This window comes from Corythoichthys intestinalis, chromosome 2, assembly GCF_030265065.1.
Source record: "Corythoichthys intestinalis isolate RoL2023-P3 chromosome 2, ASM3026506v1, whole genome shotgun sequence".
Classification (NCBI taxonomy): domain Eukaryota; kingdom Metazoa; phylum Chordata; class Actinopteri; order Syngnathiformes; family Syngnathidae; genus Corythoichthys; species Corythoichthys intestinalis.
The window spans coordinates 11,196,152-11,223,120 of NC_080396.1; the positions used below are offsets into that span (position 1 = coordinate 11,196,152).

The window sequence follows — 26,969 nt, forward strand, 5'->3', positions numbered from 1 at the left end:
ATTTGGCCATCAATTTTACCTTGTATGGGGCGCCGTTTGTAAAGCAGCACAAGCTCAAAATTACGACAACATTTTCTCACATTTAGCGCCAGTGTTTAAAACATGGTGTGAAATTTTTAGAGTCAGTTTTTTTTTTTTTTTTTGGACATTTACATTTACAACATTTATTTAGCAACTTAAATATTTATTAATATTATTAAATATATAAAATATATAATATATATAAAATATATAATCAGAAGTTTTGGACCTGATTGTTTAAATCCAGAACTAATTATTTTATTTAAATACTAAATTTATATCCTATATCCTAAATGCTGAATCTGGAAACGGTTGGAATTAAATATTTAGCTTAATATGCAAATTCACATGACTGGAGACCGCAAGTAACAAAACAAAAGCTGGAGCACACAAAATACTCTTTAAATAGTTTCTCCTAAATATGTTTTTCACCTATATATTGTTATTACCACAATGACTCATGTCCAAGAGCAGACTGCCATCGTTAGGTAGGTTTTATTCATTTTCAAGCAACGTAAACAGACAGTCTGAGTTGCTCCACCGGCTTTTATTTTGTTTACTTCCGGTCTCCAGTCATGTGAATTTGCATATTAAGCTAAATATTTAGTTCCGACCTTTTCCTGATTTAACATGTAGGATATAATATATAAGTTTAACATTTAAATTAAATATTTAGTTCTGGATTTAAACAATCAGGTCCAAAACTCCTTATTTAAAAATAAATATTTTAGTTGCTAAATAATGTTGTAAATGTGCAAAAAAAAAAAAAAAAAAAAAAAAAAAAAAAAAAGGTGACTAAAAATTCCACGGCATTTTAAACACTGCGTGGCGCTAAATGTGAGAAAATGTTGTCGTAATAAAAAAATATCCCCAAATCATATCGGAACGCGTTACGTGGCTGCGTAGTTTCCGTTTCCGGAACGAGTGGCTAGACAAAAGAGTGGCTCACTTGCAGCGTGTTGTAACTTACATGGCTACTCCAGTTTAAGAATACAAATTCCCTATTTATTTTTCCTACCCAAATTTTCTATTTATATAATGGAGAGTTTCAAGGACGTCCTTCACCAATATCCAGAAATGTTGTATAGCGCTACAGCGTTTGTGGCCGGTGGCGCGCTCATCTACAAGCTTGCTAGCAGGTAATCGGCATGGCACGACTGCAGAAACTCACACTACTAAATTAGCCAAACCAACCGAACATCCAGAAACTTATTTTGTTGTACGTAAATGATGCTTTTTCTGCCGCTATCTTGATTGATTTGCACTTATCATATTTTCCTTGATCATCCAATTATGCTCACGTCAAATGAAAAACTCGTTGACAGGAAAAAGAAAAAGCCCCTGGATGCTACAGTGAACTGCTGGTTCTGCAATCAGGACACAATAGTTCCATATGGAAATAGAAACTGTTGGGATTGTCCTAGCTGTGACCAGTACAATGGCTTTCAGGATGTAAGCTTTCTATACATTGTTAATTTCACTTCACTGCAAGAAATAGGACTTGTCAGTGGTTAATACTCGTTATTTTTTTGTGACTGACAACAGAATGGGGACTACAACAAACCAATTCCGGCTCAGTACAGTGAGGATCTGAACCATGGGGTGTGTGGTAGCATTCCTGCTCAAGTGACTCCTGGGACCATGCAGTGGGTCAACTCCAAGATGCTCCTTTGCAGAAAGTGCAATCACAACCAGTCGACGAAAATCAAGCTGCTAGCGTCCTTCATTCCAAAGGATGATGTATGTGATAAAACACTTGCTTCATTCTTGTTGAGGGTTACTCAATTTTCTTAAATTCTGTAGGGGAACTATGACGATGAGATCGACGCTTACACGTGCCACTTGGAAGAACACTACAAGCTGTGCAGGCCATGCCAAGCAGCTGTAGACTACTACATCAAATACCAGAACCGCCAACTGAGGACCGTGCTGCTCAGCAATCATCTCAGATGTACCCAAGAGCCGCTGAAGGGTTTCATAAAGGTATGTGTAGACTTGTCAAAACTGAAAGCACGTTGTGATTAGCTGAATTAAATCAGCTCCAAGTGTCCAATTTAACACTTTAAGGTCCGGGCCTATTTTGTCAGATTTTGCAAGCCTTTGATCTTGCCATAATAGTTCAAAGCCTTTTTTCAGGACACCATAATCTTCATGTCCAAACTGTTTTTCTTCACTGATCAACTATAGTCAAAATTTTGGGCCCAAACAGACAAAAAAAAAAAAAAAATCCAAACATTTTTTTGTTAGAATTTGTAATATTGATGTCCTATTGACAACCAAACATTCTTGACGAACCGTTTTGAAGCTTGATAATATTTTTTCAACTTGTTAGGATGAACATTCAACAGAAAAAAATAAGACTTAATAGTTTTATATTTGATAATTCATCAGGAACCCCAGGTATGGTCATAGGCGTTTATGGCCAAAACAGGTTATATATATAAAATTTATAATATCATCTAACACAAAAAGGGTGTGGAGAATATCTCTTTGTGAGGTTAAGTATTGCACCCATTACCATATCAAAAGTACACTGCTCAAAAAATACAGGGAATACTAATATAATTTCTTTCCATAGTTGAATGTACTGAAAACAAAGTCACAAAAATTATCCATGAAAATCAAATGTATCAACCCATGGAAGTCTGGATTTGGCATTATATTCAAAATGGAAAAACACTACAGGCTGATCCAACTTTAAAGTGCGTACGGCAGGAGAAAAAAAGTCTTAAATAGAATTATGTGAATTACAATCATATTTTGAGACGATTTGACTTTATACAACAATTTAGCAAAGATGACGAGAAATTAGTCTTTTAATCTGCCAGTTAGCCACGCCTACCGTTATAGGGCTCTAGCGTCCCCAACAGGTGGATGACGTCAGCGGAGTCACAATTCCATCTGATTTAGTATGCAGCCCATTGAGGGGAAATTATTCACAACGAAGAAAAGGCGACAAAGAGAGCCGCTAAATGTAATTGTTTCAGTCTCTCTACTCCCATATTTTTACAGGATATTCTTTTTATCCAAATAATTTTCCCAATAGCTAAATAAATGGCTTGAGAAGGACCAGTCAGCCCGTTGAAGGGGAATTATTTAGATCGAGGAAAACGTGACAAAGAGAGCTGCAAAATGTCATTGTTTCAGTCTCTCTACTCCAATGTTTTTACAGGATATTATTTTTCATCCAATTATTTTTCCCCAATAGCTAAATAAATGGCATGGTCATGCCAAATAACAGTCTTGTGGTAAATGGAAAATGAAATAATTAAAATGCATTTATTCAAGACGACATGGCAAAATTACTCCATAATGGTCAAAACTGTCGACTTCACCTTTACTGTCGCACCTCCCGAACGATATTTTATGCCACCTAAATCGGGCTTGTGTCATTTCCCTTTCCTGGATTCAGAGAATGTAAACAAACCTAGAGGCGTGACAGCTAGCCAACATGCTAACCCAAACCAAGTGATGTTTCAAAGTCTTCGAATCACACATAACTAGCCCGGATCATTTCACATGACGACTGGGTTGTCGATTGTCTTCGCCGATGGGTAAACCGCTCAGAGAAGCGTGTAGCTGCCAAATGGTCAACACAATTATGGCAAAATAATGCTTTACTACACGGCAAAGTCGTAAACAGAGAGACTCAGTTGCCACGTTTACATGGAGCCAAATATTCCAATTACAATCGGAATATTTGTTCAAACCGAATAAATGTGTTCCATATAAACACCTCATTCGGAATGAACAGGCCCAAACTGAATGGAATTTCATTCCAATTCACAGGGGTGGAATATTCCTTTTCCCAAACCGATTAGAAGTAAAATTATATCATGTAAACAGGGAAGCGGAATGGTGTCTGGTTGCGTTCTTTCTGCGCATGCTCCATACTGACGTGGTGACGTCACTTGGTGACGTAAGTAACGTCACTTGCAACATGGCTTCCAAGCACACGCACATCACACCCACACAACTTTTTAAATGAACGGCGTATCATTCTGAAGTTTTGTTTCCACTCGAAAAGTTAAAACAGCAGCTGATCTGACGATCGATCTCCATGTTTTGCAACGTGACGCTTTGTTTTGATTAATCTGCGTATGTCAGACGGCAGTTGTCAAACGTCCTTTCGGAATAAAGGCAGTCACATGTAAACGCTGGATCGGAATAGATGAAGTGACATGTAAACAGCTGATGTGAAATTTCCATTCGGAATGATTTGAATCGGTATGAATAAAAGTCAGCATGTAAACGTGGCTAGTGTAGGAGGGTGGCTGCAGTTGTTGTGCTGCTAACATGCGCAGCTAATGTGTATGAGGAGAGCTTTTTATATCCCCATCCATGAGCAAACATAAGTAGTCCTTTATTTAAAGAAAGTTTTTAGTGTTTACTTTGTAATTGCTGTATTCGCGGCTATTTTTTACTCGAAGTTGCAATTTTTGATCTGTTGGAAAATTTGACAGAACACCTGGCACATGAGCACAATAAGCCGAATATAGTGCTCTCCTGGCGGGGGGATGTGCGGCAGGCCGCCGTTGTTGTGTCGAAAAATAGCCTCCCCGCATGCAAGTCAGCCACAAAATGCAAGCCACCTCCGTATTAAAATGATCCCAGTATTTGACATAATACAAAACACGATGTTTACTCACTTCTTCGTAAGTCCCATCGTCCCACAGTAATAGGGCTTGTTTTGGCCAATATCCACCGGTGAATGGGAACCTTTTGAAACCCCAAAAAACACCTCTACCTCGTACAGCAAGATTTTTCTGCAGCCGTTTGGCTGGCGTGATGCGAAAAATAAACGTATTAATCCGCAAAATCAGATGAATCCTTAGTCCTTCTCATACAACAGTACAGCTGTATAGTGAAGAGGAGTCCTTCCTCCGTACACGTCACAGCGCCTTCTTTCTCAACTCAAGACTGTTGCCGGAAGTCACCCATTTTCATGGCGTAGGATTCAAAAAACTAAAAAAAATATAGCGATCGCTTCCACACACATCCAAGCGGTCCATTTCATTCAGCAGCATAAAATACAGCATGTATTATGAAATAAACATGCTATTTCGTGTCACGGGCACTATAATGTAATGTCCTTTAAACAAGTCAAAATGAGGCTCAATAGTGCGTGTGGCCTCCGCGTGCCTGTATGACACCCTCCTTCATATCATTAGGAGCATTCCCAGGCTTTTTAGGGATGTCATACAGGCACGCGGAGCCCACAATAACGCAATTGCTTGCGCTATATTTAGTTTTCGATTCATTCTGTACGTTTCACAAAATCACTCGCTCTAGCCGACCTGGCGGTCACTCGCTACCTCACCACCCTCTCAATTGGTTGCACCTCGCTTGGCAATATATTCAAAATTTTGGCATTACAGCCTTCCTTTGTGACCTCACAATGGCTCCTGGGATATGTAATTTTTTGTGGTGCTTTCAGTTTTGAAAAAGGACAAGAAATGATGGAAATGTGGAAATAAACACATGGTCCATGCAGTGTTTTAATGTTTATTTATTAGGGCAATAAAACTCTAAAACTCAAATGACAATGTCTCCCGTTTTACTTGGTTGAAAAGTTTACTTTTAGCGGCAAAATGTTTCTATCTAAGTGTAGTTTAGAGTAGGGCTGTCAAACGATTAAAATTGTTAATTGAGTTAATCACAGCTCAAAAATTAATCCTAATTAATCGCAATTAATCGCAAAAATAAATAAATAAAAGAAATAAATATAAATAAATAAAATAATCGTTTGACAGCTCTAATATATATACAGTATATTAGGGCTGTCAAACGATTAAAATTTTGAATTGAGGTAATCACTGCTTAAAACTTAATTAATCGTAATTAATCGCAATTCAAACCATCTCTAAAATACGCCATATTTTTCCGTAAATTATTGTTGGAATGAAAAGATAAGACATAAGATGGATATATATAGAGATGTGCCGATCGATCGGGTCCGATCACGTCATTTTCAAAGTATCTGAATCGGCAAAAAAATATCGGCCGTGCCTTTTTTTTAATATATATATATATATTTTAATTAAATCGTTTTCTAATTGTATTTAACGTTACAGACATGTTACACTCATCCAGAGTCTTTAGTGTAGGCTTAAGGTAGGGTTGTCAAATTTATCCCGATAACGGCGGTAATTAATTTTTAAATAAATGTATCTCGTTAAAATATTTAACGCAATTAATGCATGCACTGCACGACCCACTCACGCATTGTCGCACTCAATCTGTAATGGTGCCGTTCTACCTATATAGAGAGATAAAAGGCAGCGTAAAATGAGTAGAGTGAATTTTGGCAGCCTTTGGAGCCTTTATTAATTGCCTAAAGCCTTACAATCCCTCTCCCTACAATTAGAAATATCATGGGGAGCAATGTGGGGAAGCAAGGTAGCAATAGATCTTTTTCTTAACACCTTATATTATTTCCCAACGCAGAGAAGATATATCAATTGGTAGCACTACGCACAGTCATGGCTCCACTTCCCATCATGCATTTGGGCATGGCTACAGTATCATTTACTGAAAGCTCCACAAATACACTAGATGGCAATATTTAGTCACAATATACAAAGTCACAAGTCTTTCTATCCGTGGATCCCTCTCACAGAAAGAATGTTAATAATGTAAATGCCATCTTGAGGATTTATTGTCATAATAAACAAATACAATACTTATGTACTGTATGTTGAATGTATATATTCGTTGAGTTTTATTCATTTTTTTCTTAATGCATTGCCAAAATGTATATGATCGGGAAAAATTATCGGGAATGATTGGAATTGAATCGAGAGCAAAAAAAAAAAAAAAGCAATCAGGATCGGCAGATACTCAAACTAAAACGATCTGGATCGGATCGGGAGCAAAAAAACATGATCGGAACAACCCTAGATATACAGTGGGGAGAACAAGTATTTGATACACAGCCAGTGGGAAAACCCATTGGCAGTGTATCAAATACTTGTTCTCCCCACTGTATACATTCAACATACTGTACATAAGTACTGTATTTGTTTATTATCACAATAAATCCACAAGATGGCCTTAACATTATTAACATTCTTTCTGTTAAAGGGATCCACAAGAAAGACTTGTAATTCTTGAAAGATAAATGTTTGTACAAGTTACATTAATTTTATATTAAAGTCCTTCTTAATGTTTTCGTTTTAATAAAATTTGTAAAATTTTCTATCAAAAAATAAACTACATACACTAAATACACCACAAGGTGTCAATGGCGAGTTTTAAATTAAATTAGAAATCAAGCCAAATAGTGTGTTTTGTCGCTCGACTGACGCCGTAGTTTCCTGTTTAGTGGTCCATCCATTGTAATTCACGTCATTTGAGTGCTGGCCTCTGATAGTTTATATATTCTTAATAAATATTGCAATTCAATGTATTTGTACTACACGAAATGTTTGAATAGAATTTGACCAAAGTCTTGTATAAGTTTTATGTGTATGTTGCATAGCTATTTTGTTTGGCAATGCCAGTTCTCTTTGCACTGTTGTTTAACTGTGTGAGAATAGGGCCTCATTAATACAGATTAAAGCGCTTTTCTTTTTGTGAACTTTTTTTTTTTTTTTTTTTTGAGGGATAGGAATATTATTTTTTTTATGCTTTCACTAAATGATACTTATGTTTGTTATGAAGGAGTTGCTGAAGCTTATGCCAATAAACTGCGCGGTCCAATGAACGCCTGTGTCCACTTGCCTTTTGTAATATTCTGATATAGAAGTATCCCAGTCACCCTGAAGTGCACGCAGCGCCAATGCGGTTTACAGGAGTGAGGAGTGAGTTTGTTACGGCCTGCCGAGAGCCGTAAGCTGTGTCAATGTTAATGAAGCTGAATGTGCTAATAAAGTGCCAGCTTGTCGCGTGTGGTATACCTTTGTTAAGAAAAAGCACAAAACAAGACACCTTTCATTGCCTGTTAGCTCTCAAGTGCGTCATTGTAATCTGTTTGAGGCAATGCATGAACGAGTCATTTCGTGCATGCGTTAATTGCGTTAAATATTTTAACATAATTAAAACAGTTAATTAACGCCCTTGACAGCCCTAGTTTAGAGCCTTGCTATTGACATTTTAAAATGATAATGGTTACAAATAGTTAGTTTTGATTTTCACTGGTTGCATTACTTTGTTCTCCTAATGTAGACACATTTAGGCCTTAAATCTTAGTAATTTCTCAAATCTTCTCTCACACAGGGCTCCCTCTCTGCGTCTTGTCCTCTGGCGGTCGTACTGCTCCGATGCATCTCCTTCTTCATTTCTGCTTTTCTGCTCGCTATTTCTTATGCGGCTGACTTGTCGCCGCCAAGTAGCGTGCAGAATCCCCCCCAACCTCGTGCCAACATTGAGAGCGATGGCGCCGCACAGACGTGGCAGAGCCTAATGGGACTTCTCCCAGATACCCTCATACAGTACTGTAAGGTGTCATGGCTCTTCGGACAAGCTAATCAGATGGCAGTCGTTAGTGTCGGACTGACGTCGTGTCTCATTGGTGTCATATTAGCAGGAGCCGCCAGGTGAGCCGCACCCTGCTCTGGACATCTGTTTGAAAAGGGAAAAGTCAGTAACTCATCTGGTGTAATTTGCAGGTTGAGGAGAATCGACATTGTGTCTTCAGTACTTTGGTTTCTGGTCTTGTGCTGGCACCTAGTGGCAGCATACGTCGGGGGTAATACATCCAGCTGGACCGCAGCACATGTCATCACAGTGCTCTGTTGCGTTGTCAGCTTTGCCGCCGCTGTAGCAACACGCAACCCCCTGAATCAACGAAGAGGCAGATATCGAAGGTCAGAAACTCAGCGCTGATGTTCATGTCCTTCCTTTGTCCTTGTTGCTTCATATTCATTCTTCATGAAAAAAAGAACCGGAATCATGCAAAGTATGTGCCAGGAGACTTTTGAGACCCAGGTCAATGAGACCGAAAACAACCTCACCATCAACTGTAAATTCTCCTGGTTTAGGTTATGCAGTGTTTTTAAAAAATGTAGTATTTTAGAAGCAAGAAGAAAAGATGAAGCTATGTGTTGCTTGGTGGGTAAAAATCACAAAGGCAACCAGTGGAACAAACCCGCACACACAGAATGAAATGAATTAAGCAAATTATAGTGATACACGGGGTCCTCAGTTTATGACGGAGTTCCTTTCCGTTCCAACAATGCAATTCAAAACACAGACTGAACGTGCACTTAGTAGTCAAAATTGTCGTAAATATTTGTATAAAATGATCATGTTAACATAAACATCGGTAACAAACTGATTATAGTAAATGAGCTTGCCTTTTTCACATTGCCTTTTTTTCACGCCACTAAGCACATTGGAACATTAGTACGTTATGTGCGGTTCATAAGCTCAGTTGTATGTGGCTTCTTTCGTAAACAGAGGACCCCCATTTTGTTAAGCAAATACTGTCAGTATATTAAAACTTTATAATACCTGGTTATAGGTAAATAACACCTACGATATATTACATTTTCATTTTACACAGATTTCTTTAAAACGTCCGTTCTGTTGCTCACTATTTTTTCACGACCTTTTTTCATGAGCTGTAAATGTCAGTTTAGAACATTTCACTTTGCTTAACACTTTTAAATCAGTCCTTTGTTTTTCTCCTCGTGCCTTTTTGTATCGAAGCTCATATAAAAACAACCGTCTGCTTTGCATGGGCTAGTATCATGATATCGTGACTGGAGCTCTAAAATGTATAATATATACATTATATTTAGTTTTCAAGAAATAAATAATATTTAGTTGATTAATTCCATGTTTAGTTAAAATAAGTAACTAACTCATTCAGAGCCATTGACGACAATAGAAGTCCAATCCATTCCAACTGTTGAAATGAATTGCATGTCTGTCACAGCCACTGGCAGCCAATGAGTTATTAATCTTAGTAAATTACAATGTCCCATGATGAGATTTTGTTTTAGAATAGAAAGACACATGACCCTTAGGGGCTGCCAGCTCTATATATAGTTGTAACATAAAAATAAACTGATAGTTTCCATCCGTCCATTATTTCATTGAAATTATTAGGACTGCAGCTATCGAATATTTTAGTAGTCGATTAATCGATGGACTAATTAGTTCGAATAATCGAGTAATCAGATAAGGAACATGAAAAATTAAAATACCTGAGCTGAGCCTCAATTAAAAAAAAAAAAAAAAAATTTAATGAGGATCTATGTACAACAAAAGAACAATTGGCTAACTTACATAGAAAAAGTCCACTAGCTTAAATGCTATAAAATGCAAAAGTTTTTTTTACAATGCTCTTAACAAATGGTTCAGACACATATTCCCACAAAAAACTGCTAAATATACCTTTAAACTCGATTCTGAATGCATTAAAAAACATTGGCTCAAACAAAAACTTAGCTTACGTTGGTCTTAACAAGGAGCAGTTGGATTCAGACATGTGAAAAGAGGCAGACCAGAGAGCAGTGTATCCACCCTAATCAATAAAGCTAAAAGCCATCACTTTCAAAATAAACCATTACAACGCCATTTTAATTAAACGAATACTCGAAGCAACAAAATTTAATTCGAATATTTTTTTCTAATTGAATACTCGAGTTAGTTGATTAATCGTTGCAGCACTAAAAATTATTAAATTATTTTTAGTAGGTGAATAATCCACAATTATTTAGGCTTATAACCCTTTTATACTAAACAAATTTAAGTGAACTCACTGAATAACTTCAAAACACAATGCGAGAAAATAGGAATTAAACTGTACAAGCAAAAGAAAATCTTTGCAAACTGCAGACACGCAACATAGCTTGTTGGTGTTTCAGCAAGTTTCAGTGGTTCTTGGCTACGTTCACAATGCAGGACATAATGCCTAATTTCATTTTATTTTATTTTATTTTTTGCCGATCATATTGCAAAGACATATGTAACTTGCAGTGTAAAGGAAATGCGTCTGTGGCGTCACGGTCATGCACACTGTAACACGTCACAACGTGTTGCAGTGTTCACAGAATTACAGCGAGGTCTCATCTGTCAAGCTTTTGTTGCAACTTTTGAGGATTTTATGCTGCTGGAGCCAACATTTTTTAACCTGATACTTTCACATGAGGTATCAAGAAGGAAAAGTTATTTTCTACACCATCGTTTGAATAGTGCTGATGTATTTCACTTGTTGATGATTTAAGGATCGCGTCAATGCACATATGCGTTTATATTCCAGAGTTGTCGGGTAGAGATCTTTTAAACATATACAAATGAGCCCAGATCTGATATGAAAAAAATCGGACTGTTCATTAGGAATGTTAACCTCTCGGAACCTCACGATACGATACGATTTGCGATACAAAGCTCACGATAACGATGATCTGACGATATGGCGATAAAACGGTTATCGGTACATTGGCCAGGAAATCATCCTGGGAAATTCTACAAGCAACTAATAAACAGAAAAACACAATTTTCATCCTTCGGCTGTGTGTTTATCACTAGTAAACGTCCAATCCATTTGAACTGGGAGGGTTGCAGCGAATGAACGAATGTTCATTCGCTGCCATCCCTCCCACTTCAAACGGATTGAACGTCTATGGCCGTCAGTGGCAGCCAATGCCAGGCATTGAGGTCATTTTGGGCCATTTAAGGTCATATACCTGTTGTTTTTCAGTTACTTCCTGTTTATTTTGGGGTATTTCATGTATCACTTCCTGTTTATTTTGAGTTACAGAACAGGAAGTGACCTGGGAATCACCCAAATAATTAGGCAGTTACTCAAACTCGACAGGAAATGACCTGTAAATGCCCTAAATTGAACAGCAAGTGACCAGTAAATGCCCCGAAAATCGGACTGAATGACTGTGAATGCTCTAGTTTTGAATGAATGAACGTTCCCAGTCTAAATGGTTTGGGCGTCGAGCACGGTCAATGGCAGCCTTAGAGTTTACTGAGACACTATTATGGTGGAAGATTTTGGTAGCAACTTGATGTTTTTTTTTTTTTTTAAACATTGCCCTTTTTAAAACGATATCTCGATTCTTGACAGGAGCATATCGATAACCATTTGGGATACACAAGTATCACGATATATCACCATTTTGATGTTTTGTCACACCCCTACTGTTCATATTGAATGGGGAAAAAAAACAATACCTGTCACATATGGGCAACAAAATCTGTTGACCTGCATTGTGAATGTAGTCTTTGAAACTGTGACATTTTTAAACCTCGGTATACTATCAAACAAGTAGACAGCCCAGATCTACTGTCAGCAGCAATTTAATACTATTAAAACTATGAATGTTCAGTAAAGCTAGTGTTTCTTTCAACACGTACACTGCTGGCTAAAAGTATTGGCACCCCTGCAATTCTGTCAGATAATGCTCAATTTCTCCCAGAAAATGATTGCAATTACAAATGCTTTTGTAGTAATATCTTCATTTATTTTGCTTGCAATGAAAAAACACAAAAGAGAGTGAAAAAAATTAAATCATTACCATTTTACACAAAACTCCAAAACTGGGCCAGACAAAAGTATTTGCACCCTCAGCCTAATGCTTGGTAGCACAACCTTTAGCCAAAAAACTGCGAACAACCGCTTCTGGTATCCATCAGTAAGATTCTTACAATGCTCTGCTGGAATTTTAGACCATTATTCTTTGGCCAACTGCTCCAGGTCTCTGAGATTTGAAGGGTGCCTTCTCCAGACTGCCACGTTCAGATCACTCCACAGGTGTTCTATGGGATTCAGGTCCTACCATAAAGTCCCTTTTCATTCAGACACCGACGGATAGTACGGGTTGACATGACACTGTTGTACCCTCGGACTTCATGGCAGCTTGAACTTGTTTGGATGTTAGTCGAGGTTCTTTATCCACCATCCGCACAATCTTTCGTTGAAATCTCTCGTCAATTTTTCTTTTCCGCCCACATCTAGGGAGGTTAGCCACAGTGCCATGGGTTTTAACTTATCGATGACAATGCGCACGGTAGACACATTAACATTCAGGTCGTTAGAGATGGACTTGTAGCCTTGAGATTTCCCATGCTTCCTCGCAATTTTGCTTCTGAAGTCCTCTGACAGTTCTTTGGTTTTTCTTTTGTCCATGCTCAATGTGGTACGCACAAGGACACAGGACAGAGGTCGAGTCAACTTTAATCAATTTTAACTGGCTGCAAGTGTGATTTAGTTATTGCCACCACCTGTTATGTGTCACAGGTAAGTAACAGGTGCTGTTAATTACACAAATTAGGGAAGCATCACATGATTTTTCAAAGGGTGCCAATACTTTTGTCCGGCCCATTTTAGGAGTTTTTTTGTGTAAAATGATTTTTTATTCCATTCTCTTTTTTTGTTTTTTCATTGCAAGCAAAATAAATGAAGATATTACTACCAAAGTATTTGTAATTGCATTTTCTGGGAGAAACTGAGCATTATCTGACAGAATTGCAGGGGTGCCAATACTTTTGGTCAGCAGTGTAACCTGACTCTAAAGTCAACATTTGTGAAATGAAGAAAAATGATTGTAAAACTAACAACGGCTCATTTTACATATTGTGTTAAAATGTCCCTTACATGAAGACGAGGCTTTAATTTGGATTATCCGTTCTCACTGAACACATTAGTCAAGTTATCTTTAAGAATTTGCTATGGAGATAACCGTATGTAGCACTATTATTTAGTAAAATGGTGTTGATGCAGCAACAGTGTTAGAAAACCTTTTTGGAAAAGGAGTTGATTTGTAACTCTTTCTTTGCACCATTGCAGTAGTATTTTCTTTTTTGCTGCTCTACTGGTGACTGTAAATGTAGTAAATCTGTTCATTATGTCATCTACCTACCTGCTACTGGACTTTTTTTGTTTTTATACCTTATGAACTGTCCAATGGATTTACAGTGTCACAACAGAATCAATTGGTATGAAACGTTAAAGTTGTGTGAGTGGGTACTACTACTGTACCCGTACTGTACCAGCTTATTTGACCACTCTGTCTAATGCTGCCTTCATGTGTCGCTATTATAAATACCATTTGTCGTGTCGAAAATTGAATGTGAACGCTCCTTCAAGTCGTATATTCTACTAGAGAACTGGGACTTTATTATGATACCAGAGTTTCAGAGATGTGACAACCTTTTACTTTTCAAAATGGCGGAGCGCGAAGAAGTTGTGAATGGTAAGAGACTGGAAGTTTTGTAAGGTTTACCGTCAATTTGCATGTCGGCATAATATCGCAGTGTACACATTAACCAAATATTCAGTTAGGAAAAAAATATAGTTTGCATTTTGATGCACTCTTCTTGTTGTAGTTTATGGATGAATAGCTCTACAACAGTTTTGGCCACACAACAAACCAAAATGAAGTATGTGTCTACGTTTTTTTTGTTTGTTTGTTTGATTCCTACGACAACAAAAGCATATAAACAGCACCTACTCGTAATTATTAATCAGCAAGTGGTATGGATCATCTTTTACAGCATTTGAAGGCAGCATTTTGCTAGTGTGTCTCTTCTACTTTTGCCCTTTGCCATTGTCCAGTTGCCTGATTTAGGCTAAATTGAAGCTATAGCTTTAGTGATAAGCATGTCTTTAAAAGCACTACTTATTTTTTTTTTAACTGCTATTTAAAATCTAGCCACAGCTTCGTATGCCAAACACCTACCTTTTTTATGTAGTGAATGTATTTTCATTTAAAAAATAGCACTGTACTATTAATATTCCTGAACATCATGTGAAATCTAAGGGACACATTGAAAATAGTCATGTTTGAAAAGAGGACTTCAATATAACAAGAGTAAGAACAATGGTCTGAGACCTGCACCTGTTGTCTCTTGGGGTCTTTCCGAGTTTGACTTTATTTTCCAAAATTTGTCTTTTAATCTCGTAATAAGTTTCTTCATATTTATTCTTGTAAGAGTATGACTTCCATGTAACATTTTTTGGTTTTGGTGTGTTACTCTTATACCAATAGTATAAGAATGTAGTGATTGTGGTTGTTAGTTGAGAACAATATGAAATGAGAGACACTAGACGACATCAGTGAAAAGTCAAATGGTCTTAACCAGGGTTCACCAACATAGCGCTTGCTTTCTCTCAGTTCTGAAAAGAGCTTACTAGTGTTGGGAGACTGTAATTTCCAAATAATTTTTTAATGAAAAAAATAATGATTTGAAAATTTAGTCAGTGAATAATGAATGTTTGTGTGGTTGTTTTTCTTGGACCATGTGGTTGGTTGGCAACCAGTGAATGGTGTACTGTACATAGCCTAGCACCCATGCAACTTTCATGAGGGTAAACGGTAAAGATGGATGGATTATTGGGGTGTGTGTAAAAACATCAATACGTTAATACATCGTTGCGGGCCTGTTGACAATAAACGTATCGATACACAGGCTATAGATTCTGTATTATTCATGTTCATGAAGATTTTCCTGGTTTTCAGTATAGCGAATCAACACACGACATGCTCATTGGTAAGCTCATCAAAGACTGAACTACCTGATATTTTTGCGATCCAACAAAATAAAAAAATGTACGTGTCGTACATGTCTGATTTTTTATTTTTATTCGTTACTTGTATTGGGATTTTTATGGCCTTGTTCATGAATTTGAGTTACACATGTATCACATTGTAACCCCTGTATAGGGGTGCACGATATCCATTTTTTGAAACCGATATCGATAACTTCTTGCTCCTCAAGGCCGATACCGATACGATAACCGATAATATATATATCATTTTTCAATGTATATTCACCTGAGTTTTTGAACACCTGTAGGTCAAAAATACTAGTGGTTGATTCAGCTTAGATTTGCCTATGACCGAACACGAATTTTCCTGATGACATGAACATTATTATAATGAACAAAACAAAGACAGTAACAAAACTTTGCATACTGGAAAAACAGGAGCGGAAACAAACGCACAAATCCCAATCCGACACCGTGCCAAAAATATTATTAATAGGGCCGATAATATATTGTTATCGGATTTTTTGGGATGACGTCATAATTCCTATTATCGGACCGATAATTATCGGACCGATAATTATCGTGCACCTCTACCACTGTATCATGAGACGTATTGTGACGTTGGCAAAACTCAGCCCTAATGGATGGATAAAGCACATTTCAGAAGTATGTAAAAAGAAACTGATATCCCTTAACATTATTTAGTTTTCAAAAAGTAATTCTTAGTTTTAAAACGTTTGGTGACCCCTGGTCTAAAAATTTTACTTTTTGTGATGTCTCCAATTTTCAAGGCATGTATTTTTCATGTTTGTAAGCTGTCTGCATGTTGAAATGAGATTTTTGGGGGAGTCTACTGTTATTCACGACTGTAACATTTGCATTTGCTGCTGTGTATTTATATAATAAAGGGCTTGTGTAAGAATGTGTCCTTTTTTAATGTAAATGCAAAGCTGTTCTGTTTAAATAGCAATTGAAGACACAAATTTTAAGATGGCACATGTTAAACTGTCAAAGATTGCTAACATAAACTTTTGGTGTGCTGCTGCTCTGATGTGCATGCACATGCAGCTGTTTGCTTGCTTGTTGACATCTGAAGCCTCATTTCTGGCACTGTTAACAAAGCTCCCAACACTTTGCCCAAACATTTGTTCAACTTTGGAAAGCAATTTAAGCTTTGAGCAATTTAAGATTTGATATTCTGGATGTTTAAGGTCTACCTGTAGTAGCGTAGTAGTACAGTCATGGCTAAAATGTTACTACACGGGCTTTAAAGATGAATATCAAGGATAGCAAATCACTCCTCAAACAGCTATTGTACTGGATATTGCACATGAAAAATCAAATGGTTTTTTCAACACTTCAGTTGTTGCACTTCTCATGCTCCCAGGTTTAACTCATTCGCTACTATTGACAGCAATGCATGTGAAATCTAAATTTAAGTCAAATTGTTGCTGCCAATGACAGTGAATGAATTGAAAAGCGTTGAACCTCTCAGTTACAGGTTAGTAGACTGTCATTCCTCTTGTTTTGCAGAAACTTCACGGATTCCTCCATGCGCTCCCTAAGCAACCAACCCGCTTTGCTTACTCCCGAAATGATCCGCTCCTTCATCCCCACACCTCCTCCCAACATCTTCAAGCTCATAAACCACCAAAAGACTCCCTTAAAACCCAAGGGGAACCTCTCTTCTTTGCCGCGCCGTCTCAAGAACGCACTCTGCCTTGGAACTGTCTCCACCTTCACCAGGACAGGTAGCACTAAATGTTCCTGTGTTCACACCAAGATTTACTGAAACACTAAGTAATGCAGCGATTCCTCGCTACTTGCGCTTCAAACTCGCACCCTCAGTACGTCGCCGTTTTTTTTCTTTTCTACTTGCGCTTCAAATCCGCACCCTCAGTACGTCGCCGTTTTTTTTTTTTTTTTTTTTTTTTTTTCAATTAAAAAAAAAAATAGATGAGCTGTCCCGAGCCAATCGCATAGTCTCCCTGCTCTTTGTTGGTCAGGCAGTGAGTGCACTGGAGTTGCTTATTAAAGTTAACGATGATTGACAGCACTTAATGATTGATCTTGCCAGAGAAGCGAACTTCAAAGCGCCGCATGTGTCAATCATCGTTTAACTTGTTAAACAGTTGCTGTGGCAACTCATTGTGTGTAAGTGAGCAACTTGAGCAGATTTGAGTGGGCTCACTCAATGAAGCATTTAAGAAGGACAATGATTTTTCTGCTTTATTGTTTAAAAATATTTCAGTGGGACAGTAACATGTTTAAAACTTATCATATTTATTACGTTTGAAGTGCTTAAAACCATTTATTAATATGTATATGGTATTTTTTTTTCTGTGAAAAAATTGAAAAAACGTCTTTTATATATATATATATATATATATATATATAGACATATTAGGGCTATCGAACGATTAAAATTTTTAATCGAGTTAATTACAGCTTAAAAATTAATTAATCGTAATCAATCGCAATTCAAACCATCTATAAAATATGCCATATTTTTCTGTAAATTGTTGGAATTAAAAGATAAGACACAAGACGGATATATACATTCAACATACGGTACATAAGTACTGTATTTGTTTATTATAACAATAAATCAAGATGGCATTAACATTATTTACATTCTCTTAACATTCTCGATCCATGGATAGAAAAACTTGTAGTTCTTAAAAGATAAATGTTAGTACAAGTTATAGAAATTATATATTAAAACCCCTCCTAATGTTTTCGTTTTATTAAAATTTGTAAAATTTTCAATCAAAAAATAAACTAGTAGCTCGCCATCGTTGATGTCAATAATTACACCATGCTCACTCCCCAAACCCATAAAATCATTTGGACCCAAGCGCCAGCAGACGGCGCCAAACAACAAGTAACAAGCGGACATTACACTGCTGTCATTTTATTCTGTTTGAGCGGGGCATGTGCATTAATTGCGTCAAATATTTTAACGTGATTAATTAAAAGAAATTCATTACCGCCCGTTAACACGATAATTTTGACCTAATATATATATATATATATATCTGCAATGCTAAATCTGAATAAATACATTGAACACACAATGTATTTGAATTGGGTGGGTGCTACTTCGCGGTTTTTCCATGTATCACGGTGGGCTCTGCTCCCCATTAACAGCGAAAATTGAGGGATCACTCTACTTTAAGATGTGAATATAGGGAATGAACAATTGTAAATAATGATTCCAAATGTACTACTCATAAAATACAAATAGTATTTGAATGGATGTTCGAGAAAACCATTATAAATGATTCATTGCAAATATATTTGAATCCAAGGTAAATACAAGTAACTGTACTTAACAAATGTACTTTACGGAACTTTAAAGAGAAGTAGAAGCTACACATTCTGGTCATTTATCTCCTAAACCGCTTATCCTCACGAGGGTCGCGGGGACATTTCTGCAGTTAGATTTAATTCAGTGATTTGTTTGCGGACCACAAGAGGGAGCCCGCCAACCACACTTTGAGTACTCACTGGTGTAAAAGATGGAAAAAGGCGCCACATCAACACTATGCAGAACTGGCAACCATAATAGCCACATTAGCTAATGGCAAATAGGTTTCTTTATCACAGTGCTTTATTTTTCAATTAGAATAGTGTTTGTTTATTATTTGCTTATGCAGGTGTTCGATCAGTGGTCCTTAACTTTGCTGAAATTACCGAACCCCACTAGTTTCACATGTGGATTCACCGAACCCTTCGGAATTGGATAATAAAGCATTTTTTTCTCTAATTCAAAACCAACATATTGAAGCTAGCAAGCTAATAATTTAGCAAATTCCCGTTGAAAATTCTTGTCATTTTGAAAGCATGTTGTATAAACAGGTCAAAATTTTAGACCACGCTGCCCATTGGTCTGTTTTTTTCCCCTCTTACCAAGTGCGAGTCAACCTTCCACTAAGCAAACCAGTTCCTCCTCCCATCAAATCAAGGACTAGCAATTAAAAGAAATTAAAATTGGGAGGAAACCAGTGCAAAATCTGGTCCAAAAAGCCACTTTGTGTGGATTTAATCAGCGTACGAAAATAGGGCTCTGTGTTTCTTTATCTTTAGCTATGGTGTCCCATGCTTTTTCATTTCTATTGTTAGATATCATGAATAATGGTGTGGTTCTCTGCTTATCCGTGTCAACCGGGATTTGACATGATCTAAACGATCTTTGACTCTGTATTTGAACCCTAACCCCTCCCATTACCACATGAACACTTCAATGAGTTGACAGTTATTTTACTTTGTAGCCAGATACAACCTCTGCAGCTGATTGTGCTGGACTGCATGAATGAATGAAAACACTTGTACGCCACTAATATTTGTTTTAAAATTGGTAAGGATAGCTGCGCAACGTGACAACATTTTGTCACGGTCTTGAGCAATTTTATTCTCTAGGTCATCATGGAGCATCAGAAACAACTGTTTTCATTGTTCCAAAGGTGTGCAGCTGAAAGGCTGCATTCATATTGTTTTACCAGCAGGTGGTGCAAAAGATCACATTTTGATTGTGCAGCTCAACATATTCCATCCAAAATAAACCTTGAACGTGGCAGACAAATCACTAACAACTGCAGTGAATGAATAATGGGATTAAAAATGTATCAAAACTTGTTTTTCAGATTCAGGCTACTTGTTCAGTGGGAGCAGACCAGCCTCAGTCTACAAAGACTCCCCCCCCTCAGGTATTTTAATTGCTATAACCTCAAAAGGTCAACTATAATCCGCTCCGGGCAACTGGTTGAATTTGAAGAAAAGTACATTTCATTGTCATTGACAGCGATGGACGGCCAATCCATTTTGACTGGGTGAGGCAGCAAGCTAATGATCATTTGCTGAAATTGAATTATAGGTGCCAGCCCTCCCAGTCGTAATGGATTGGACATCCATCACTGACATACATCCATCAAAGGCAGCTTTTGGAATTAGTCTTGTACTACTTTGAGTTTGCGAATTGAAAGGTCTCCCAAAACACTGAGGCACACAAAAAACCTTTCCCGTTAAAACTACCTGGCAGTGCATGTTTTCAATTGGAGGGAGTTATATACAGTAAGTGCTTGGTGTACTGCGGTCTCATGGCCACTTGTTTTGCCGAGTTAACAAACTTTTTTCGCAGTCAGTTGAACCTAATAAGTAGGGCTAGTGCTCGTGTTAGGACAAAAAACATCTTCTCACCCCTGTTTGCCACAGATTACTTTTCAATGAAGTCATGGAGTCGCCCATCATCACCTGGGCTCTCGCCGGCCCCCTCAGTGGATGGCTCTGCGACGTCCAGTTCTGGTTCAGAGAGACAAATTCGCCCCCTCATCAGTCCTGCACGTCTCAACCTGGGCAGCCCAAAACCCAAAATGTACTCTAGTAAGCCAGAGTCCACCTTCAAGTCACGACTTTTGTCCACATCACGTGATCTTGCCACAGACCAGACTTCAGTTTACAGTGGTAGCATTTCACCAGACATCCCTTGCTTCCTTAGCCATGGTGGTAAGTACAGCAGCTGTGTTGGTTGCTCATTAATTCCAACCCCCAGAATGCTTTGCCAAAGCTTTTTTGAAGGGTACCATGGATTATGGCTGGGCGAAATGGCCTTAAGGTGATCCTCTACCTTAAATACATGTAGGCTCTAATAAACCACAATTGTTCACTTGTACTTAAATATGTTGTTAAAAACATATAAAATGTTAAATCAATGGCAAAATTTTATAATATTTACTACATATGTTGACCGTTAGTTGGCGCCATGGTTTGCGGGCTCACAGTGATGACGTCATTGGGATCTTTCCAAATGTGTAGGGTGTTCAACAATTGCTTATTGCTGCCTAAACTCGCGAAGTAAAATGCCACGATGCGCTGCTTTTGGATGCAATTTCCAGTCAAATGGAAACAAGGGGAGTGAAATGAGTGGTCAAGGTGGAATTATTATTTTTAGTGAATAAATGTGCTTAAGTGGAAGCTTCTCCCCCTTTTTGGTCCCTGTATGCACATATCCTACCCACCATGCGTTACAACTGGCGCCCGAACATTTTTCCTGGATCCTCAGTCAAGTAAGGGATCCGTCTATTTTCTGGATCTGACGGTCCCACCGCGTCTGCAATATTGGTTTCGGATCTCTCTATTTTTTTTATTCGTCGGTCCCACAGCGGCTTTTCGGATCAGTCTATTTTGTGGAATCGACGGCCTGATCGCGGCTGTGACATTGCCATGGGATCGGTCTAATTCCTGGATCTTCGAGTGAGTAAAAACGCGGATTTGGATTACGTTTGCTATCTTTTTTGTTGACTATTCTTCGTGGGAGTTTTCCCAGTTCATACCAAATAATCAAAGCACTATGGCATGCTACAGTGACGACAGTGACTCTGACATGGACCATACAACAATGTTGGAGTTCGTCAGGATACGCGTGTTTGTGTACTGCTGAGCTCCCGAGTGAAGACTGGTCAAGGTGGAAATATTTTTTGTGAATAAAATTTGCATAGGTGGAAACTTCTCCCCTTTTTTGGTACTTTTATACACGTATCCTACCTACCACGCGTTACAATGTACAAGACATGGATTACACAAGGTGTGCTGTTTGGCCTGTACTGTATGTAAAGCACACGACAGCTCTGGATGCTAACAATCTACATAATTATATTGGGATAAGTTTGAAAACGCAATATGCTTACCTTGAATATCTGCTAATAAAACCGGAGTTCCCAACAGCATACACTCTCGCTCCCAACCGGAGTTCCCAACAGCATACGCTCTCTCGCTCTGTTGTCATTGAGACTTTTGCCCAACAATTTGTCTTATCAGGTATTTGCTGCACGCATTTTTCCACAGTGCTGTCCTGCTCCTCACTTTTCAGATCTGGTTCAAATAGGAAGGGTAGAACCAACGACATGTTGGGAAAGCTAACGAGTGACACGCTGGAATTTCGGCAACGGGCCCGGTGACGTCACGCACTGCGACGTAACAAGAATGGCGACCTATCACTTAAATTAATTTTACTAACTTTATTAAAACAAAAACATTAAGAGGGGTTTTAATATCAAATTATTATAACTCATACTAACATTTATTTTTTAAGAATTACTTGTCTTAAAAATAGAGGATCCCTTTAAGCACGTAAATTGAGCAGATTTACCTCGATAACGATAAATCACGATAAATTCGCCCAAGCGGACTGTTATATAATTTGAAAATCTGAATCAATGCATGAAATACAGATTAACCGTTTCTTGTTGATTTATTTACCAGCTTTCAATTTAATATATTTAACAATTGTACATGCAGTTCAAACATTAAGTGTATAAAAAATTATTGTAAACAATAAGAATTCAAGTATGAACATTTATAACAGCTTGTATGGCTTGAACCATGTACATTGTCAAAATCAATATGCCTGTGCAAACGTCATTGTAACACAAATGATTTACAGCTTGAACAGTACACTTCAAAAAGACAACTAATTCATAATGGCTGCTGTGACATAATTACTCAACACAAGTGTTCAGTTCAAAGTTTCAGGTTTTTTTTTCCCCCCCAGTGCATTTTTAATACATGCAAGAACACATGAAGCCCCACACCGACACACACACATTAAAGCTATATTGATCTTCTGCAAATGAAACATTTAAGATTTTATGATGGCAATAATGACACAGAATTAAGCACATACAGAAAAATAGCTGGGGCCATTAAACGGTTATATTATAATTTTCACTGTTGGATTGTACTTTATGCTGAATGCTTTACCATCACAAAAGCTATCAGAGAAATCACACACAAACAGCTAGATGCAGTCCGTGCCCAATCCACTCATTAAGTTGTCGTTTCAACAAGGTTAGCGCCGCTATCCGACTCCCATCATGTTCATTTATAGCGCTAATCGCTAGCGTTAGCCTGTGGCCTGGCTACCAGTAGAAAGCCAGTGTTTCCCACAGGATTTTAGGAGACTGTGGTGGGAGGGTCTCTGACCATAGGATTTTTTGAAACTGTGGTGGTGGGCTGCATCGGAGTTGGACAGCCACACCATGTCGTGCCACGGCGATCCCCCCCCCAAGAAGAACCATAACAAAGATATATTTGAAATATTTCATTAGCTAGGCTAATGTTATAGCTCTCAGCTACGGTACATGTATGTAAAATGCGTTGCTGATTACAGCTACATTACCCTATGTAATAATGCGACTTTTTTTCTCGTAGAAATGGTACGACTTACATCTCGTAGTGACTCAGGGTTGGCAACCCAAACTGTTGAAAGAGCCATATTTGACCCCCCCCCCCCCCCCCAAAAAAAAAAAAAAAAAAAAACTGATACAGTATGTCTGGAGCAGCAAAAAATTAAAAGCCTTGTACAAGCCTTATAATTATCAATACTAGCTATATTAGCCTACTATAAAAATGACTAAGTTGGCTAGAAATACATAATTAGCCTTCATGATTAAATGTTTATTTTCCCTGCAGTGGATCCTATAGCGCACCACGTGACTACTCTGTTGTACGATGACACCACAAGTTTAACTTCATTACAATATTAATGAATTGAAAGAATGCTTGTATCATGTTTGGCCTCCTAGAAATCCTATTAAAACAAAAAATATATTTCCCTCCCCCATCTTTTTCCATTAAAAAAAAAAAAAAAAAAAAAAAAAAAAAAAAAGCTCCGAAGCAGCACTAAAGAGCCGCATGCGGCCCAAGAGCCGCGGGTTTCAGACGGCCGTCGTAGCCCTCCTTTTTCCTTTTTATTTGACCCTCATAAGTACTACATTACCACAACAATAACAGTCCTTCTGTCAACCGACCCATTTACAGGACTGGGGGAATTCTAATAGCCGTGTAAAGAGTTTTACTTGATTCGGTGAGAAGGTGAATAGTTTTTTCCCCGTTGTTCGTGAACTGAATTTCCACACAAACGCACAACGAGGTACCATTAACTTAGCAAGGAGAGGTATGAGAGTCATTTTTCGAGTGTCCCAGAGCTCGCAAAATTGGGGGGGGGGGGGGCGCATTTATCCAACTCCTGTCTGAAGGTGGCGCGTCGGTGTTGTGCCGAAAAATAGCCACTCCACGCGAAATGTCCCCCCGACGGGCGCGCCCACACGTCACTCGTACAAACAGCCTTTTCTTACCAATCGATGGACACGGAAACGACGTTCTTGTACCGTGAATATGTATCATTTTACTCTGCTTGAACTAATAAATACTTTACTGTGACCAACGCTCTGAAAATAGAGCAAGGCTTTATTTTGGGCCCCGCCTCTCCGCGCAAGTTCAATCAGTTTGCTTTCCGTCCAAGACGGCCGTCCACAGCTCACTTTCGCCGAAAAGTCCGATCCAAACTATTGTAATGCCCCGGATATGGGGAAGAAGGAGAGAAGTCTGTATTTGCTTACCCACTTGATTGTGGTAACAAAAATAAAGAAAAACAATAACAAAATAACAGCGGGCTGCTAAGACATGCGACCGCTATCTCTCGCTATCTCGCTCGTTCTCCCATTCTTCCTACTCGTTCCCTTGCGTCTCTTAAATAAATAAATAAATGAATAAATAAAATACTACTCTAAAATGCTGCTCTCGCTCGCGCGGGTAGTAGAGTGGAGTGGGCTACAGCTGTGTAATCGGCTGACTGACGCGTCTGACTAGTATCTTTTTTTTTTCTGCGGGGGGGGGGACGAGACTGTGGCGGCCCGCCACAGTCTCGTTCATTGGCGGGAAACACTGGAAAGCACTGTAAGCACCCTCTCCGTAAATCGTGAGAACAATGGAGGACAGCGGGTGAAAGCCCGTATGGATGCCGCCAAGACTCTACTTAATGTCGGGTGAAAGTTTGGCTCCACTCCATCACGTTTGCTTGTAGCGTTAGCCGCTAGCGTTAGCCTAGGGGGCTTCTGTTTGGCTTCCAGATAACTGCGTGACTCCATACGTAAGCACACTGACTGCTTTCTTAAAGGGGAATGAACATAGCCGAACAACACAGAGTCAAAGCGGGATTAAAAGACTATATTTTCTTGTTTTAATAAATTACCAAATTTACCGACATGGTCAAAATTACGTCAGTCATCATGAAGAATTTCGGTACCGGTAAATTTTCGGTTTACCGCCCTGCTCTACCACGGATAGAAAGACATGTAGTTATTAGAAGATGAATGTTAGTATGAGTTATAATAACTTAATATTGAAACCCCTCTTAATGTTTTCCTTTTAATAAAATTTGTAAAATTAGTTTAACTAGTAGGTCGCCATTGTTGTTGACGACGCAATGCACTCTGGGTGGTGACGTCACTGGGTCACGCTGCCGGACTTCCACAGTGTCACTCTTTAACTACATAAACATGTAGTCGGTTCTGCCCTTCCAATTAGAACCAGAGTAGGACAGCCCTGTCGGTATTTCACAAAACGAGCACAAAATCGGTAGTTTTCATGTGTTCGCTAGTGACAGCGCTCTCCTGCTCTAGTGACGGAGCAGTAGAGTGTTTTTTTTTTTCTACAAGCAACAAATAAACAGAAAAACACAATTTTAATCCTTCGGCTGTGTGTTTATCACTACTAGACGTCCAATCCATTTGAACTGGGAGGGTAGCCACCCTCCCACTTCAAACGGATTGAAAGTCTATGGCCGTCAGTGGCAGCCAATGCCAGGCATTGAGGTAATTTTGGGCCATTTAAGGTCATTTACCTGTTGATTTTCAGTTGTTTATTTTGGGGTATTTTATGGATCACTTCCTGTTTATTATTATTGTTTATGACCTGGGAATTAGGGATGGAAATTGATAGGATTTTTACGATTCCGATTCTTTATCGATTCTCTTAACGATTCTAATTTGGGGAAAAAGAAGACCAAACGTTTTGATTGGCATCGAGTTTGTTTAATCAGAAGGCACAACCTTACAAACTCACAACGAGATCAAAAGAGGCCCAAAGCCTCAATGTTAACTGTGGCAATAAGTGGCAAATACACAAGAATGTGTAACATTTTACTGATATTGGCAGATAGGTTGTTGTTCTGCCTTTGGCAATATGTGTTAAACAGGGGTCCCCAAACTTTTTCCTGTGAGGGCCACATAACTTTTCCCTTCTCTGATGAGGGGCCGGGGTCAGTTTGTAACAGAAAAACGATGACGATTGCGGAAGTGCATAAATGTAAAAAAATATCTTTTTTCAGAAAGCCACAATCAAATAACCCTTTCTGGATTCTTCACGGAATGAAAGTAAATAAAATAAAAATAATAATATAATATAATAATAATAATAAAAACACTATTAATTAAATAGATAATAACCAAATAACCCTCTCTGAATTCTTCAAGGAAAAGGCCAGGAAATAACACGATTGAGAAAAAAAAAAAAATTCAAAATGGCCGGCCCAAATGTGGAGGCGGGCCGTATTTGGGCCGCGGGCCGCAGTTTGGGGACTGCTGGGTTAACGTGTATTTACCATTACATTGAAATGCATGCCTTTTAGTTTTTGTGGCGCTTACACGCTCAAGTGGGGGCA

The 26,969-nt window shown here is 38.3% G+C and overlaps 1 protein-coding gene across 2 annotated transcripts in view; it reads left to right on the forward strand.

The window, feature by feature from the left end:
- Positions 1 to 944: 944 nt before the first annotated feature.
- The window catches only part of tmem201 (transmembrane protein 201), a 35,662-nt gene continuing 9,637 nt past the window's right edge, over positions 945 to 26,969 (forward strand). For both annotated transcript variants that reach the window (XM_057829513.1, XM_057829514.1), the window contains exons 1-9: positions 945 to 1,160; positions 1,347 to 1,473; positions 1,567 to 1,761; positions 1,825 to 2,004; positions 8,239 to 8,558; positions 8,631 to 8,828; positions 17,003 to 17,220; positions 20,116 to 20,178; positions 20,684 to 20,974. In XM_057829513.1, coding sequence (XP_057685496.1) covers positions 1,060 to 1,160; positions 1,347 to 1,473; positions 1,567 to 1,761; positions 1,825 to 2,004; positions 8,239 to 8,558; positions 8,631 to 8,828; positions 17,003 to 17,220; positions 20,116 to 20,178; positions 20,684 to 20,974 — 1,693 coding nt within the window. In that variant the 5' untranslated portion in view covers positions 945 to 1,059. The remainder of the gene's footprint in view (positions 1,161 to 1,346; positions 1,474 to 1,566; positions 1,762 to 1,824; positions 2,005 to 8,238; positions 8,559 to 8,630; positions 8,829 to 17,002; positions 17,221 to 20,115; positions 20,179 to 20,683; positions 20,975 to 26,969) is intronic.